This window comes from Bos indicus x Bos taurus, chromosome 4 (genome assembly GCF_003369695.1).
Source record: "Bos indicus x Bos taurus breed Angus x Brahman F1 hybrid chromosome 4, Bos_hybrid_MaternalHap_v2.0, whole genome shotgun sequence".
Classification (NCBI taxonomy): domain Eukaryota; kingdom Metazoa; phylum Chordata; class Mammalia; order Artiodactyla; family Bovidae; genus Bos; species Bos indicus x Bos taurus.
The window spans coordinates 88642386-88660280 of NC_040079.1; the positions used below are offsets into that span (position 1 = coordinate 88642386).

A 17895-nucleotide genomic window follows, 5' to 3' on the forward strand; every position below is an offset into this window, starting at 1 on the left:
CATTCTTTCTGGAGTTATTTCTCCACTGATCTCCAGTAGCATATTGGGCACCTACCAACCTGGAGAGTTTATCTTTCAGCGTCCTATATTTTTGCTTTTTTATACTGTTCATGGGGTTCTCAAGGCAAGAATACTGAAGTGGTTTTCCATTCCTTTCTCCAGTGGACCATATTTTGTCAGAACTCTCCACTATGACCTGTCTGTCTTGGGTGGCCCTAAAGAGCATGGCTCATAGTTTCATTGAGTTAGACAAGGCTGTGGGTCATGTGATCAGTTTGATTAGTTTTCTGTGATTGTGGTTTTCATTCTGTCTGTCTTCTGATGGATAAGGATAAGAGCCCTATGGAAACTTCCTGATGGGAGAGACTGTGGGAGAAACTGGTTCTAGTTCTGATGGGTGGGGCCAGGCTCAGTAAATCTTTAATCCAGTTTTCTGTTGATGGGTGGGGCTGTGTTCCCTCCCTGTTGTTTGACCTGAGGCCAAACTATGGTGGAGGTAATGAAGATAATGGGGCCTCCTTCAGTAGGCCCCATGCACCTACTGCTGCCCTCAGTGCACCAACCCTGCAGCAGCCACCGCCAACCCACGCCTCCACTAGGGAGTCCTGGACACTCACAGCAAGTCTGGGTCAGTCTCTTGTGGGGTCACTGCTCCTTTCTCCTGGGTCCTGGTCACACAAGGTTTTGTTTGTGCCCTCCAAGAATCTGTTTCCCCAGTCCTATGTAAGTTCTGTAATCAAATTCCGCTGCCCTCCAAAGTCAAATTCTCTGGGGATTCTCAGTCCCTTTGCTAGATCCCCAGTTTGGGAAATCTCTTGTGGGTCCTAGAACTTTCTTAACAGTGTGAGAATTTCTTTGATATAATTGTTCTGCAGTTTGTAGGTTATCTCCTCGGCGGCTCTATGTTGGGGTTAATGGTGACCTCCTGCAAGAGGGCTTATATCACAGGTTTTGTGACTCAGGTAGCTGCACCCAGAGCCCCTGCCCCTGTGGCAGGCCACAGCTGACACATACCTCTGCAGGAGACTCAAACACAGGTCTGGCTCAGTCTCTGTGGGGTCTCTGGGTCCTGGTGTACTCAAGGTTTTGTTTGAGCTCTCCAGGCATCTCTGGCGGGTATGTTTGGTTCTAAATGTGATTTTACCCCTCTTACTGTCTTGTTGGGGCTTCTCCTTTGCCCTTGAATGTGGAGTATCTTTTTTTGTGTGTGGGATCCAACATTCTCCTGTCAGTAGTTGTTCAGCAAAGACTTGTAATTTTGGAGTTCTCACAGAGAAGATGAGTGCACGTCCTTCTGCTCCACCATCTTGCCAGTGGCATTCCTGGTGCCCTCATATTCTTCCTCAAAGCTGATGTAGTTGATGGTTTTCATCAGTGTAGATTTCTCTCTTGGTATGTCTCTGCTCTATGCTGTTGCTCATTTTCTTCAGCTCATCCAGTTTTAGTTTAGAACTGCTCTGCATTTGATGTCCTTAGTGGTATTTTCCAAATTCCTTCTCATAGGGTACATTATCACTCCTCTGAGAAATGCCTCTGACCTTAAAAAAAAAAAAATCTAACCCAAATGACAAATGAAGGTTACTGCTGTAAGTCCTAGAAGATCTTGAAGCAGATGAAACCCCAAGAAGTCAAAAGGACACATAACTTTTGGTGCAAGTGTTAGAGAAGAAATTTGAGACAGAATTTCTTTTTGCAACTCTCTAGGAAAAAAAGACAAAAGACAAAAGAAGAGGTGGTTATAACTGCAGCACATTGTCAACTTCACAGCAAAGTCTTTCCCTGCTTAATGTCTAGAAGTTGTGACATTAACTCCATCAGTTTTTCCATCGGCCATGAACTTGTTCTCTGATGCTTCCTTGCATTCTTTCTAGTAAAAGTCATCTCACATTTTCCCTCTCTGGAATCCTGCTTTACAGGTAAAAAGGACCTGATTTTCCTCTCATTAACTAGGGACTTAACCCGGGCCTGTGATTCTTCTCCCATGTCATCTTTTCCTTAGATAGAATCTCTTGGGAAATACTTTTCAGAGAGGCACCAGGAACTGAGTCTTAATGAACAACCAATTGTCCTGTGTCACCAAAAGCATAACACAGGAAACTCAAAGACCCCAGCTCCCCAAGGCTGTCTGTCAGCTGTCTCACTCCTCTCACTCATTTAAAACTCCTCTCCTTTGCCATGTCTAGTCTTTCTCCTGAACCTTCCCTTGTTTTCTTTAAGGTTTGTCTTTCGCAAGAATCTGCTACATCCTTTCTGAGTCCAGAAGCATATACAGTGGCTAGGATCCCTTTAGTTCATCCTTCTGGATGAACCTATGAGTTGGGTTTGATACAGTGGAGAAATTCCTTTTTGGGCAGTAGTGTCTGAAGAGAGGGCTTCCCTAGGGCTCAGATGGTAAAGAATCTGCCTTCAGTATGGGAGACCCAGGTTTGATCCCTTGGTCAGAAAGATCCCCTGGAGAAAGGAATGGCTGCCCAATCCAGTATTCCTGGGGCTTCCCTAAAGAGAATGGTGACAGCATTTTTGATTGAAATTGTTCACATTGGTACCAGTTCAGGAAGAAGAAATAGCATGGGATTTGAGCTTTGCCGAATGTTTAAAAAGTTAGAACTTTGGAGACTTATTTAAGAGATGATACATAGAGTTAGTAAGGTCTAGAAATAATCTTAGGTTAGGGGAAGAGGGGAGAATCTGTCACACTGAGTACGCAATGCACACCATCCAGTGATGAATTTTGCCACATTTAGAAATATGGCTTTTTTAATGCTGAAGTACTGATCTCCACTCACTCTTTTTCTGGGCTAGCTGCCTCTTCCTTTCCAGGGAAGAGAGAAATGGAGTGGAGTTAATCTCCGTTTTCTGAGTCTGTCACAGACCTGAGTGAGCATGTTTGTTCAGAGAATAAAAATAAGTGACTCCTCCAGGGAATGACTCACCTTGCATCTGGGTACTGCAAGATCTTGAACACCTTGCCACCTTATATTTCTCATCTGTGGGGAACGTATAATTCCCACGTGGAATTGTAGCCTGGTTCCAGCCCTTCCAAGGGCTTTAGAGCTGCTACATGATTTGGGGAAGGTCAGGTGGATTGAGATTTGAGAGGAAATGTCAAGTCAGGCCCAGGAAGACAGATCTCGTTTCGGGAAGCATCAAGAAAGCCCCGGAGCACTTGTAGCTCAGTCTCGGTGTAGTTTTCCTTGTTCTTGGTATTTCTAAGGAGTTGTGGGGTTTATTAGTACCTTTCCTCATTGTGCTTTAGAGCTACCCTGATCAGCTGTCACAGCGTTCAAGGCACCTTCAGCTGTGGATTTTTAAGTCTCTAGGACCATGTGGAGAGCTGGTTACAGCTCCTTCAGTTTCTCTCAGGTAGGATCTCATGGTAACACATCACAAAGCACACCATTATCAATATGTGAACAGGTAACTCAGTGGCATTTTTCTCTCCTTTGTAAATCAAACAAGCTTAATATATTCTACAACTACCATACATCAAGTTGATTTTCTTTGTCTTGGGAAGAGCTCCCTATATAGCAAAAGATATAGATGTACACACACATGACTTTTTAAAACTAAATACTAACTTACTGTCTCTACTTTCAAAGAAACCAGGACTTTCCTGGTGGCTCAGACACTAAAGCGTCTGCCTACAGTGCTGGAGATCTGGGTTCGATCCCTGGGTTGGGAAGATCGTCTGGAGAAGGAAATGGCAACCCACTCCAGTAGTCTTGCTGGGAAAATTCCATGGACAGAGGAGCGTGGTAGGCTACAGTCCATGGGGTCGCAAAGAGTCGGACATGACTGAGCGACTTCACTTTTCAAAAAAACCATCTGTTCATGCTCGGATCTTGTGGTAACCTAATTTAACTGTAGCCTTGTGAAGTATGTTTGGTTATTGGTGAATAGCATAGTTCATGGTGTTTTGCCTACTGAGATGAGCATAGTGTGGGGACATTAACTTAAAAGCATCATTTCAGAAAGATGTCTCTGTGCAGAACCCATTCAAGAATAAAATGTGACTTGAAGAGTCCCTTGTCAATAAGGGAAGAAGTGTGTGTGTTTATACAATATATTATGATCTTTGGGTATCAGTTCCCAAGACGAAGATAGTAATTTTTCTCTGCAATATACATGCAAAACAGACCTTTTTAATTGACAGGGTATACAGATAGACTATAGTTCAAAAGCCTCAATTCTTCGGTGCTCAGCTTTCTTTACAATCCCAACTTTCACATCCATACATGACTACGGGAAAAACCTAGACAGACCTTTGTGGACAAAGTAATGTCTCTGCTTTTGAATATGCTGTATACGTTGGTCATAACGTTTGTTCCAAGGAGTAAGCGTCTTTTTATTTCATGGCTGCAGTCACCACCTGCAGTGATTTTGGAGCCCAAGAAAATAAAGTCTGCCACTGTTCCCATTGTTTCCCCATCTATTTGCTATGCAGAGATGGGACCAGATCCCATGATCTTTGTTTTCTGAATGTTGAGCTTTAAGCCAACTTTTTCACTCTCCTCTTTCACTTTCATCAAAAGGCTCTTTAGTTCTTCTTCACTTTCTGCCATAAGGCTGGTGTCATCTGCATATCTGAGGTTATTGATGTTTCTCCTGGCAATCTTGATTCCAGCTTGTGCTTCATCTAGCCCACCGTTTCTCATGATGTACTCTGCATATAAGTTAAATAAGCAGGATGACAATATACAGCCTTGATGTACTCCTTTTCCTATTTGGAACCAGTCTGTTGTTCCATATCCAGTTTTAACTGTTGCTTCCTGACCTGCATACAGATTTCTCAAGAGGCAGGTCAGGTGGTCTGGTATTCCCATCTCTTGAAGAATTTTCCACAGTTTATTGTGATCCACACAGTCAAAGGCTTTGGCATAATCAATAAAGCAGAAATAGATGCTTTTCTAGAACTCTCCTGCTTTTTGATGATCCAGTGCATGCTGGCAATTTGATCTCTGGTGCCTCTGCCTTTTCTAAAACTAGCTTGAACATCTGGAATTTCATGGTTCATGTATTGTTGAAGCCTGGCTTGGAGAATTTTTAGCGCCAAAGAATTGATGCTTTTGAACTGTGGTGTTGCAGAAGACTCTTGAGAGTCCCTTGGACTGCAAAGAGATCCAACCAGTCCATCCTAAAGGAAACCAACTTTGAATATTCATTTGAGAGACTGATGCTGAAGCTGAAGCTCCAGTACTTTGGCCACCAGATGTGAAGAACTGACTCATTTGAAAAGACCCTGATGCTGGGAAAGATTGAAGGCGGGAGGAGAAGGGGACAACAGAGGATGAGATGGTTGAATGGACATGAGTTTGAGTAAACTCCGGGAGTTGGTGATGGAGAGGGAGGCCTGGTGTGCTGCAGTCCATGGAGTTGCAAAGAGTCGGACATGACTGAATGACTGAACTGAACAGATAGACCATTTAGCCATCAGTTTGTACATTAACAGTCACAGGTTTGTGGAGTGTTACTGTGAAATCCTATCTAAGGCAAGTGGAAGGAACTTTCAAAGGACGATCCATGAACATTTCATGTTGGGTTGCTTCTTTGGTGCATTGGTTTAAAATAGAACTTCTTATAGTTGCTTAGATGAAATTTAATTTTACATACTTAACTCAATGGTACAGCTTTAGTATTATGTCCATTTGTGAAGGAGGACCAGGAGGCATATAAAAAAGAGAAAACTACTTGAGTTTTTGGTGGTGATGGAATAAGGTAAATTTTAAATTAATTTGTTATTTTATGCTGTTGTATTAATATAAATCAATATAAGGAAATTTTATGTGCATACTAGATGGTTAGAATTAGGGTGAATTCTGTTTATGTCAAAATGATGATAATTCTGGTAGTGAGTCATTGTTACTATGGATTATGCTTTGCAAATTTTAAAAATTTATCTGACATTTGGGTTATTTAACTTGAATATAAAGACAATAATTTTTTTTTTTTATTCCAGAATAAAAAAGATGCCCGTAGTGAAACTGCTTAGAAATGAATCACTATTGACACTTCAGTGTTTATTACTTTCTAGGTTATATTTCTTGTGTGGTGTATATTTTGTAAAATATGTCAAAAAAAAATGACTCTTATTTTGAGGTCTGTGCTTTTCCCTTAATGTATTTGCAGCACCAACAGTACCTCCTGTGACATTGGTTGTTGCTCATAGCACCCTATACCATGGATTTATCATCCCCTGACCATTATGGTTGTTTTCCATCTTTTGTATTAGAAACAGCACAGATGAACTTCTATATGGGGAAATTATTGAAGAAACTTGTTTGCAGATATAAAGGTATTAGCCTCTTGTTGAGTTATGAAGACCAAATGAGATCTGGGTAAAAGGCTAAGACTGGGTGATTTTTGTTGAGTTCTTACCTTGTGCAAGCATCCTGCTTCTGTTTTTATGCAGCATCGCATTTCAGCCTTGCGCAGCACAATGGGTTGTCATTTGCATTGCAGAGGTGAAGCATTTGAGACAGGAAGTATTAATGAAGAGTAATTAAAAATAGCAATTTTTGCTATTGTACAGTAATTGCTGTAGTAATGAAAAATAGCAATTTAGGGTTCAAAAGGCAATTCTCTACATTATCTTCACTTAGGACACTTCATAGTTACTGAATAAGTCTCAACAGGTGGGGTTTGGGATTTGATTATAGAGTCTTCTTATTTGAAGAATTGTATAAAATGAAACCTATGAAATTTTATTAAACAGCATTTTAACTTTTAGCCTGTTAGGGATCATGAAATACTGTAAACATGACTGCATGGTTTAGCAATTCAGATATTTCTTCAGACTGGCTCTCAAGTCATGGGATTCCATTGTGTGAACTCAGAGGTATGCTCTGGTAAAGATGTTACAGCAGGTAAATCATGACCCAGGACTAGACTTATTAGCATGTTACTATAAAATCCTAAAATGGGGTTCAAGGCTAGTTTTAATTATTTTTTTTTCCTTTATTTTATTTATTTATTTATTTTTTAAACATTATTTTTTTAAAATTTTATTTTATTTTTAAACTTTACTCAAGGCTAGTTTTACAGGAGGGCTCTGAGGCTCTGAGTTGCTGTACCTTAGTAGGTAGAATGACCCCAAAGATGAATGCAGTATTTGGCACCTGTAAATACTCACTACGTGGTAAAAGGTACTCTGCTGATGTAATTAAGTGTACAGATCTGGATTGTCTGCAAGTACCCAGTCTAATCCTGTGAACCTTGCTCTGGTGAGCATCAAAGAGAAATGACAGAAGAGAAAATAAGGAAAGATTCGAGTGTGAGGATTCAGTGTGTTGTTGCTGGCTCTGAGAAGTAGGTCTCCCTGTGCAAGGACCAGAGAGAGGCCTCTAGGAGCTCAGGGCAGGTTCCAGGTGACACAAGCAAGCAAATGGGTCCCCTAGTCACGTAGATGCAGGACCCAGACTCTGCCAACCACCCGGATGCTCTTGGAAGCATCTTCTCTCCCAGTGCCTCCACAGGGAACACAGCTCCGCCTGTACCTTCGTTTTTGGCCTCATAAGTCTCTAAGCAGAGGATCCAGCTGAGCCATGCTTCCTCTGCACTCCTAACCTATGGCAGTGTGAGATGATCAGTGGGTGTTCTCTTAAGCTGTGGGTCGTGATTTGCTAGGGCAGAAATACAAAAGTAATACACACTGCTTGTCGAATACAGCCACAATCCCTTGGTTCATTCAACAGCAGTTATCTCTTGGATGCCAAAAGCTGCCAGGCCACAGCTCGTTGGTTGATCCCTCTGAAGTTTCAAAGTGAATTTCTAAATCTGAGGTCTGTCTTACATACCTTTGTAAAAGCTTCAGAATTTTGTAGAAATCTAAAAGTATATTTTTTAAAAAAATATAAACTCTAGAAATACCTGCACTGTTGGCCCTTTTCAGTGAAGCCTATCAGTCACTTTTATGCTCCTGGCAATGTGGGGGCCATGTAGGAGGCATATTACAAGCAGAAGCAGTACTGATTGTCAAGGAGTTTTAATAATTTAGATAGGAAGAAGGGTTTAAACAAATGAAATAGTAAAGCAACTAGGGACTGAAGTGTCCTTCTATTATAATTTGTTGTTAAGCTCAGCCGTATTGCTTATAGTAGTGTGATGATGATGATGATGATGGTAGCTAACATGCACGTAGCACTCGCTGTTGCAGGCACCATTCCTGGATGCTTTATAGGTGTTAACTCACTTCATGCCCATAGCAGTCCTGTGCTGTGGGGTGGAGGGCTGTGACTCTGCCCCAGCAAACAGATTCCCAGATTTCCCTCAAGGTTGGCATAAACTAGATGAAGATTTCCCGTTCCTGTTATAGGCTTTTGGATCTTGTGTTCTGCATCTTGTTCTTCCAGGATATCCTCCCACATTCGCAGTTTTTGTAGATAGACTTCCTGGTTGCAAGGGTCTTGGATGATCTGGATTCATGCCAGTGGGGGAGTTTCTGTGTAATGTCCCTTGTTGTTGTTCAGTCGCTCAGTCGTGTCCGACTGTTTGTGACCCCACGAACTGCGGCACGCCAGCCTTCCCTGTCCTTAACCATGTTCCTGAGTTTGCTCAAACTCGTGTCCATTGAGTCAGTGATGCCATTCAACCATCTCATCCTCTGTTGCCCCCTTCTCCTCTTGCCTTCACTCTTTCAGCTTCTATAGGACCTGTCCCTTCTGATTGGAGATCCTTACTGTAGAAGATCCCTGGAATGTCTAGAGCTATGGGTTATACTCCTGCTGCAGTTTAGAAACTTACTTCCAAAAAGCACACTGATTAAGAAAGACCATATAAGGAATGACATGTAATACTAAATAAAAGGCATGCTAAAGACATGTTTCCAAATTATGTCTTTAAAGATACTTTGTTAAATAAACCATATCATATAAATCTACTGAAGAATCATTAAATGTGACATAGATTGAAAATACTCTGGTCTTACCAGAAAATGGAAAAAAGTAACTTGAGACTTAAAAATTTTTAAAAATATATTGATATAAGCATAATCCATGTTTTATTTCATTGTCATAGCAAAACCCAGGGTGTCCAATGTATACGTGTTTCCTTATAACATTTCATATATATAAAATGTTCGTCAAGAAATTCATGTGGATGAGCAGTTAGAGCTTTGGGGAAATGACTAGATCAAGAATTGAGAGAGCAGCTTTGAAGACTGAAGGAGCAGATTCACCTGCTCTTTTGAAAAGATGTCAGTGTCATTTGCTTGCTCTTTTCGGATTACATTTGGCCAGTACATCTGCAGCGTCTCCTGTTCTTTGTGCCATGAAATTGAAGAGATTTCCACAGTAAGGAATGGCCTCCAACTGTTCTTTTTCATCTGTTGAGATTTGCCCTCCCCCTGTCTCTGTTACCCAGATGAAATGCCAATAATATCCCCAACTGTTCTACTGCAGGCTGACAGATAGACGACTCCCAGGAGGTTTATGCTTGTTCTCTTTTGATGATAGTGGATAATTTGGGTAGGAGGCATTCATAAAACAAATCTTTAGAACAAATCCTTGGTCTGGGTACTTCTGAAATTTACCTTCCCATATAAAGCATCTTCTACTGAACTTCACATAGTAGAACATTTCCACTGTGGGTAGTTCTGAGTATTTGAAAGTTTGTAGAGCTAAAACATGCGTTTTTGCCACAAGAGAAGCCACTGCAATGAAAAGCCCACACACCACAACAAAGAGTAGCCCCTGCTTGCCACAACTAGAGAAAACCCAAGCACACCAACGGAGAACTCCCTCAGCCCAAAAAAGGAGATGTGGAAATAGGTGATACTGAAGACCAGATGAAAAGAATATTATATATGAGATATTGGACATTGGACTCTGTCATGGTGTCATGCGAAGTCTTTGAAGAGTTTTTTAGCAAGAGATTAATATAAGATTTATATTTTCTATTGAGTATGATGTGGTTTGAAGAGAGGTAAATGAGAGGCAACAGTCTGAGTTGGGAGGAGATGGTGGGTTGCATTAAATCAAGGACACCTCACTTCTTGGCTTGAGACCCTGGTACATGGTGGTACCATTCACTGCCTGGGTATATGGGCCATGCTACAGATTAGAGAGTGGAGGGAAGTGTAAGAAAGTGACTTCACATTTGGAAGTGTTGAGTTTGAGTTACTCGTGGGGCATTTAGGTCCTGGAGGTGGATGGGGATGAGACTTTTGGACCCTGGAAATGCAGATAGATTGAAATCCTGTGAGTAAGTGAGGTTGCCTAGGGAGAATGAATAGAAAGAGAAGAAGGTTGAGAGGGCTAAGAACAAACCACTGAGGATCATCAAAACTTAAAGATAGGGGAAAGCGAAGCCTTGAGGGAAGAGAAGTGGCAGGCAGAGAGAAAGAGAAGAGCCTGGAGGGTATGTGTCATGGAATCCTGGTGGCTAAGGACAAGAGGACGGTAACATGCCAGACCCTGCTGAGGACAAGATAAATGAAGACTGCTATATCACGTCGACCGCGAGGAGGTGACCACCTTGGGGTTGTCCCGTGAATCCTGTCAACTCCTCATAAGCCGAACAGATGGTACTTCAAACTGAGTACAATCCAGGTGTTGCTGTCTCTGGAGTCCATCATTTCTTGCTGACCTGAATGTCATCCTCGTACTATTCCAAAACCATTGTTATGCAATTCTAAATAATCTCATTTCCATTGTTAACTTATACCATGCTAATGATCAACTAAAAATTATCACATCTTTCTAATGTGAACCTCATGCATAGGAGATACATGTACACGTAGCAGACCTAAATAACAGACTTAGAAAACTAACTTACATATAGGGGCTTCCCTGGTGGTGCAGTGGCTAGAGACTCCATGCTTCCAGTGCAGGGGGCCCGGGTTCAGTCGCTGGGCAGGGAACGAGATGCCACCTGCCGCATGTGAGCCTGAAGCTTCACATGTTGAAACTAAGACCTGGCACAGCCAAGTGAATAAATATTAAAAAAAAAAAAGAAAAGAACTTACGTGTAGGACTTTATTCCACTAGTTAGTTTCAGGTCACTTATGTATGTATTAGTCTTTGGTCAGTGATTATCTAAGTTACAATAAAATAGACATATCTGTATTTAGTCAGCAAAGTCTTTATGAGAATTTTTAAAAATATCCCTAATATCCTTGAAATAAGAATAAGCATATTTTATCATCGTAGCATGCTTAGCAAACACGTCTTTGATATGGTGAGAGTAGTTATTAGGAAAACTACTATTTGTTAAATAAACTATTAGGCAGAGAACAGTACTGTCTAGACAGATAAATAACCTTCTTAATTTTCCAATTATGGGTTGACATTAGCAGGTAATCACAGGATTATTCATGTGTCAGTCCTGTGGCAATATTAACTATTTAGAACAGAAGAGTGAATTTGGAAATGGGAAAATGGGCCACTGAGGAACAAAGGAAATTGTCACTGAGTATGTGGCTCTTTCTTCATGGGACAGAAGTCTAGCCACCATCACTACTCAGTTTATATCTTATCCAGAAATATGTTGATGGCTTTAATAAGCATATTTATTTATTTATCTAGAATTTTTAACCCTGTTTTGGGAGCAAGTATATTTGGGAATAAAAGAGGAAAGTGTATTGAATTATGTTTCTTCTTACATTTAATTTAGGAAATTGAGAAAATGTGTTCTGTGTTTTAAAAACATTTTGATTATATTATCAAAATTTAAAGATTTCTAAGATTAATAGATTTATTAAAAACCTTTAGGAAATTTGTGAATTCATGATTTTCTGAAACATTAGTTTATAAGGATGGCCCTTTGGTGGCGTCTGTCACTGTTGGTCTGTCTCCCACAGGGACCTTTGTTGGCTTTCTCCAGCTTCACGCTTGGTTTTCAGGGGCCTCTTCCTCCAGGAAGGCCACCACGTCTTCTCAGTTGACCTCTCCATGGCCATGATCTCTGGCACTCGGGGCTTGTATTTGACACTTTCTGTTGCCTCTTGAACCTTGTGCTGATGCAAGACTCATTGCATTTGTATTTTGAGTCTGAAAGCCTTATTAAGCCAGAGAAAAACAGACAATATGCTGGAACTGAGACTAACCCTGATTCTTGTTGAATTTCAGGGCTATTTTGTGAGTAGCCCTGCTGGTTTTTAAAGATAGAAAGCCAAAATACTTCAACACTTTAAAACATTTTAAAATTGCCGATGGGTACCCAGAGGAAAAGGAAATTTTGATGTGTTTTATCAGTCCCTTAATTATCCTCTATTTAGATATTCACAAGAGCAAATACAGCCTAAGCTGCAAATGTGTTTTGAGTTATAGGGTTCTTTTTATATTAAGTAAACTATGTTTTAAAGTTTAAGCTTCTTTAAAAGCTCCCTTGCAATTTTCCTTGTGCTTGGGTCTGTCAAACCACTGATGATGTAATGGAATCTTACCACTTGATTGGATTATATCAAAATTTAATACCTAAAACACAGTGAAAACCATGTTCCTTTACAAATGATTTAAATTAGAGGAGAATAAAATAAAAAGTAAAAATTGATTGTCAGTTGAAATGATTTCAAGATTAAAAGGTTGAGTCTTGGAGAAGTGAAGATGTCTTATTAAATAGAAGAGTGCTTCTCAACCCTGGATACAGTGTAGAATCGCTTAAGAAACTTGGGAACAATAGCAGCAGTAAATACTGATGGCTGGACTTGTCCCCCAGAGATTCTGATTTAGATGGGGCCCAAGTATCGGTTGCTTTTTTAAAGCTTCCCAAGTGATTCTCATGTGCATTCAGGTTCAAAATGGATGCAAAGCCAAGCAATTTAAAAGAAAGCATTTCTTAGACAGAATATAGTGACTACATAGCTATTTTACAAGAAGAAACATGAGAAAAAGATGGAGACAAACCTTCAGCTTAAAATTAGTAGAGGTTTACTTACGATCCATTATTCACAAATCTGAAATATAAAAGCCCTAAAACACAAAAGGTTTTCATGACTTGTGTGTTTGTGTGCTTAGTTGCTCGGTGACGTCCAGCTCTTTTGTGAGCCCATGGTCTGCAGTCTGCTAGGATCCTCGTCCAGTTTCCCAGACAAGAAAACTGAAAGGGCTTGCCATTTCCTACTCCAGGAGATCTTTTTGACCTAGGGATCGAACTCGCATCTCCGGCATCTCCTGCTGGTGGATTCTTTCCCACTCTGCCACCTGATGCCAAAGTCTAACCTAAACTGAATATATTTAGTAGAAAATCCTGAGACTCCTCCTAGTCTGTCTTTATCCCATTTGGTATGAATAATCATACATTTCATTACAGAAATATTAGTGTGTCTGATTTCTTATTATCAGACTTCACTGAGGGTGTGACATAGGTAGGGTACATTTCTGAGCTACATAAAATGTTCAGTCACCAATTCAATGGACATGAGTTTGAGCAAGCTCCGGGAGATGCTGAAGGACAGGGAAGCCTGGCGTGCTGCGGTCCATGGGGTCGCAAAGAGTCGGACACGACTGAGCGACAGAACAACAACGAAGGCTTGTGATAGACCACTGTGAGAATGGACTTCCCGTCAGATCAACAGCAGTGCATTTCTTCTAATTTTCTAGGCAGTGGTTTAGCACGCTCATAAAATAAAAACAGTGGTGAATATCAGAGCATGGCTCTTGGCCATTTTTAAATATACATTTATAGGTATGTAGTTTTTGATACTGATTTAAGAAGAGGGTTCCATATGTGTCGTGATGAGAGAGGCTTACATTAAGGAACAGCACAAGGAGATCAAGTAGAAAAATAATTGTCTATAAAAGACTTTTCAGTGTAACAGACTCTTCCCCCAAGTTAATGGTTTAAATCAGCACATATTTACTGTACCTTCTTCTTTTTTTTTAAGTGAAACAGGTTAAGTGTTTATTAGGAAAAAGGGTATGTGTGGATAGACACACAAAGGCGAACTCAGAGAGAGTCGCCACATATTTATTATCTTCATCAGTCCCTGAGTGTTAGGAATTCAGGAGCATCTTAGCTGGTTGGTTTTTGCTCAGGGTTCCCAGAAAGTTATCAAAATGTGGGCCAGGACTTTAGACATCTGGAAACTTGAGCGTTGCTGGGGTGTTATGTTTCTTTTTCAGTGCCGACGAGTCCCGTATTAGTGCTTACAAAGAAAAGTCTAGTCTCTGTTTCTGCAGTTGTTAAAAGTTTAAGTTTTCAGAATAAACCTAACAAGTATTTGCTAAAGGAGGCTTGGAGTCCTAATTTGTTCTGAAGATTTCTGCTACAAGTCCCTTCTTAGGGGGAGTGCCTTCTCTTTGGATTTTCCTTGTCCTCCCTCAGGCAACCTTTTTTTTTTCCCCTCCCCTGGGTTCTGTCTCTGTTCCCTTTAAGTTGCCTCTTCATCCACCTCCTGTGGGTCAGTGCAAGCGTGTTGATGGCCCTGAGTCATGGTGCTGAAAAGATAGCTGCCTCAGCGGAGCTTCTGCCCAGAAGACAGGCATTAGTCACAATTGAAAATAATGAAATAATGATTGCTGGTGTGTCTTTAAAAAAAAAAAAAGTGCTAAGAGGATACTGTGTTGTTGTTCTGTCACTAAGTCGTGTCCGACTCTTGCAACCCCATAGACTGCAGCACGCCAGGCTCCCTTGTCCTTCCCTGCCTCCCTGAGTTTCCTCAGACTCCTGTCCATTGCGTCAGTGATGCCTTCCAGCCATCTATAGGAGACTCTAACGGGATCTCACCCAGTTTGTGATTTGTTTGCTCAATGCTTCCCCCTTTGTATTTTGGAGGAAGAATAACCTACCCTTGGGGTTTTGCGCAAAAATGTTTTCCCTCGGGGGCAGAAATGTGGAAGCTGTTCTACATGCCACCGCACATAACACTTGTCCGTCCTCCCTGACTGCAGATGTTCAGGGGATGTGGTGTGGTACAGTAGAGTATTCTCATTTATTTTATGGAAAAAAGAAAAAGCTTAGGTTCATTTTTAACTGTGAAGTTCTTGTCTTTCTCACTATCCTTTTTTTTTTTTCCATCTTGGCTTCCCAAAAAGTGCTCTGTGGGTTTCTTGCTCATCCTTTTTCTCCCTTTCTTTCTCCACCAAATCTTTGCAGAGATGTTTTATATAGTGTTGGGAATATAACATTTTCCTTTTCTGAGCTACTTCTGTTTTGAGTCTTATTTCTAAATCAAGAAAGAAAAACTGAAGCTCTCATGAAGAGAGTCTCAGGTATAGAAAACTGAAGGAGGAGGGTGGAGAAGACAGCTTTAAGTGAGCCACCTTCTGCATCTTTTTCTGTCTCTGCTGCCTTTCTATGTCTGAGCCAAGAGGAGTCTTCCCTGGGCGCCACAACATTAGGAAGCCATTGACAGGGCCCCAGGGAGCCTTTCTCATCTGTGTCTTTGTCCACCTCCAGATATTCTCCCCTGTAACAGGGGATTGTGTGTAACGGTAAACCTTACACACAATTTCAAATGTCTAAAACAGGCACTAATTCGTGTTTTGTTTTGTTTTTTTGCTTTTTTATTACTACACATGCAAGTATTTTGTAAAGGCTTTCCTCTGATGAATCATCACTTCTATCTCTCCCAAGTCTCTTTTTCTGCATAAGTTCTTCAACTAAATTTTTATATCTGTGAGCTTTTTTTTTTTTTTTTTAACTTTTAATTTTGTATTGGAGTAGGAGCGGCTGAGCATGCGTGCATGTGCGGGCGCACGCACACATGTGCGCTCACACACAGCTGATTGACAGTGTTGTTTCTGGTGAATAGTGAAGGGACTCAGCCATACATATACATGTATCCCTTCGCCCCCAAACTCCCCTCCCATCCAGGATGCCACATAACATCGAGCAGAGTTCCACGTGCTCTACAATAGGTCTTTTGTTTGTTATCTGTTATCAGTACAGCAGTGTGTACATGTCAACCCCAAATTCCCTAACTGTCCCTTCTCCGTGTCCTTCTCTCAGCAACCATCAGATGTTCTCTGTTAGTCTCTTTCTGTTTTGCAAGTTCATTTGTATCATTTCTTTTTAGATTCCAAATATAAGGGGTGTTGTATGATATTTCTCCGCCTCTGTCTGACTCACTTCACTCAGTATGACAATCTCTGGGTCCATCTGTGTTGCTGCAAATGGCATTATTTCATTCTTTTTAATAACCCAGTGATATCCCATTGTATATATGTACCACATCTTCTTTATCCATTCCCCCATGAATGTTTTTGGATTTCAAACCCCCACCATTAGAGAGGGACTGATTATCTTCTCATTACAGTATAATTTTCCTGAGGAAGCCCTAAGGAAGCAAAGAATCAGTTAAATCAAGAGTATATATACCCTTTAGACTGGCATTCACACTGGCCAGCCAGGGAAGCGTGGCAGTAAAGCAGTGTGGGGGAGGGGGAATGCTTTCTTCAGGGATGACTATACCTTGATCATTGTGGTATGGATCCCAGGCAGAGTCCCAGTGTCTCGCTGAGCTGCTTTTGCCTTCACATACATCAGTGTAAATTAGATTAATTTCCGTAGCAAATCTTCTTTAACCTTGAACTTCACGCTCTGCCTTTAAAATTTCACTTGTATAACACATTAAGCTGCAGGACCCTTCCAAACTCACTACCACCACCCCTTGAAACCTCCAGAGGTTTCCCAGATATTATCCTCATGTTATCTTTTTTTTCCCCACATTATCTTTGCAAGTGACTGTGGTTATCTTTCTTGGTCTCTGTTTTATGTTCCTTTTTGAGAAAGGATTTAAGCATATATGTTCAGGGAGGAGAGAGAGAATGAGTGAATAAGCAAAAATCTGGACAGCACTTAAGATATTAGAGCTCATCCTGCCTGTCCCCATTTCACCTGGCCTGTGTGTTGGTAGCATTCGCGTTTATGCAGCACGTCATCTGAAAAGGTTGCTGGTAAACCTGTCAGGCCTCCAGTGATTGTTCATTGTATTCAGACAGAAGTCCAATTAAACTAAGGTCGTCTACCTCCGTTTTTCCAGAATTTCTGTATAAACTGGAATCTTTAGGAGAGAAAAAATATTTACGATCTTTGCCACAGTATTGTGCCTGTTGTAATAATTTATTTGCATTATTCCTGAATGTTACACCATTACGTTTTTGAGGTACTTTTCATCAAAGCGTCAGAAGTAACAGTGTTTTCCAGTGTGTACATTCTGGCAACTGTTTATAATTTCTTTTTAAAGGAAGTCAATTCGATTCTTTGAGGTTTTTGGCCTAAAATTCCTATGCAGAAGTTTTTCCATTCTATTAAAAACAAACAAAAGTATGGCAGCAAACTTAACTCTTATCTCAACAGCTCTTAACTTTGCAGATCTAAAGACAAACCTATGTTTTTCTTCTTCTAATTTGATGTTTTCCCCCTAATATTTTCTTAGGTGCAGAGAGAGCTAGCAGCTGTTATTGCTTTGAAAGCAAGGAAGTCTGGTGAGTAGTCTTTCATGGGGCTGGAGGAAGATTCTGATTCTTTGGGGATATTTCACATGTCATGTGGTTGTGAGCAGTTGAACGTATCCTGGGAAGATTTGGTCCAGAAAGCATATCTCCATTTGTTTTAAAAAGTATTTATTCTGCTGTCAAAATAGCACAGGCATATATATAGTTCTTTCAAATTTCACTGCCTGGCTTTATTTCATGCTTCAAGGAAAAATGAAATTCAAAATTCAAAATGTGTTTGCAGCCCACTGCAAGCATGGGTCTAGGTACCCAGCAAAAGAAAGCAAACCACTTTACATTACTTGTCATAATGACAGAGGAAAATAGATAATATAATGGTGGTCTCTGTTTTATATTTCTCATCTCAAAGTGGCTTCTTAAAAAAAAATTGAATTGTCTAATAACATTTCATAGCAAGCATGTTTCATAGGAACTGATGGTATGGATCCAATTCCTAATACCTTAGGAAGCAATCTGTGAATATAATAAGTGGAAAGGAAAAGGGAGCTCTCAGCTACATCTT

The 17895-nt window shown here is 40.6% G+C and overlaps 1 protein-coding gene across 3 annotated transcripts in view; it reads left to right on the forward strand.

Moving 5' to 3' along the window:
- Positions 1 to 17895, forward strand: part of RAPGEF5 (Rap guanine nucleotide exchange factor 5) — a 256576-nt gene that overhangs the window by 98814 nt on the left and 139867 nt on the right. For all 3 annotated transcript variants that reach the window (XM_027539948.1, XM_027539946.1, XM_027539947.1), the window contains exon 7: positions 17315 to 17363. In XM_027539948.1, the coding sequence (XP_027395749.1) occupies positions 17315 to 17363 (49 nt within the window). The remainder of the gene's footprint in view (positions 1 to 17314; positions 17364 to 17895) is intronic.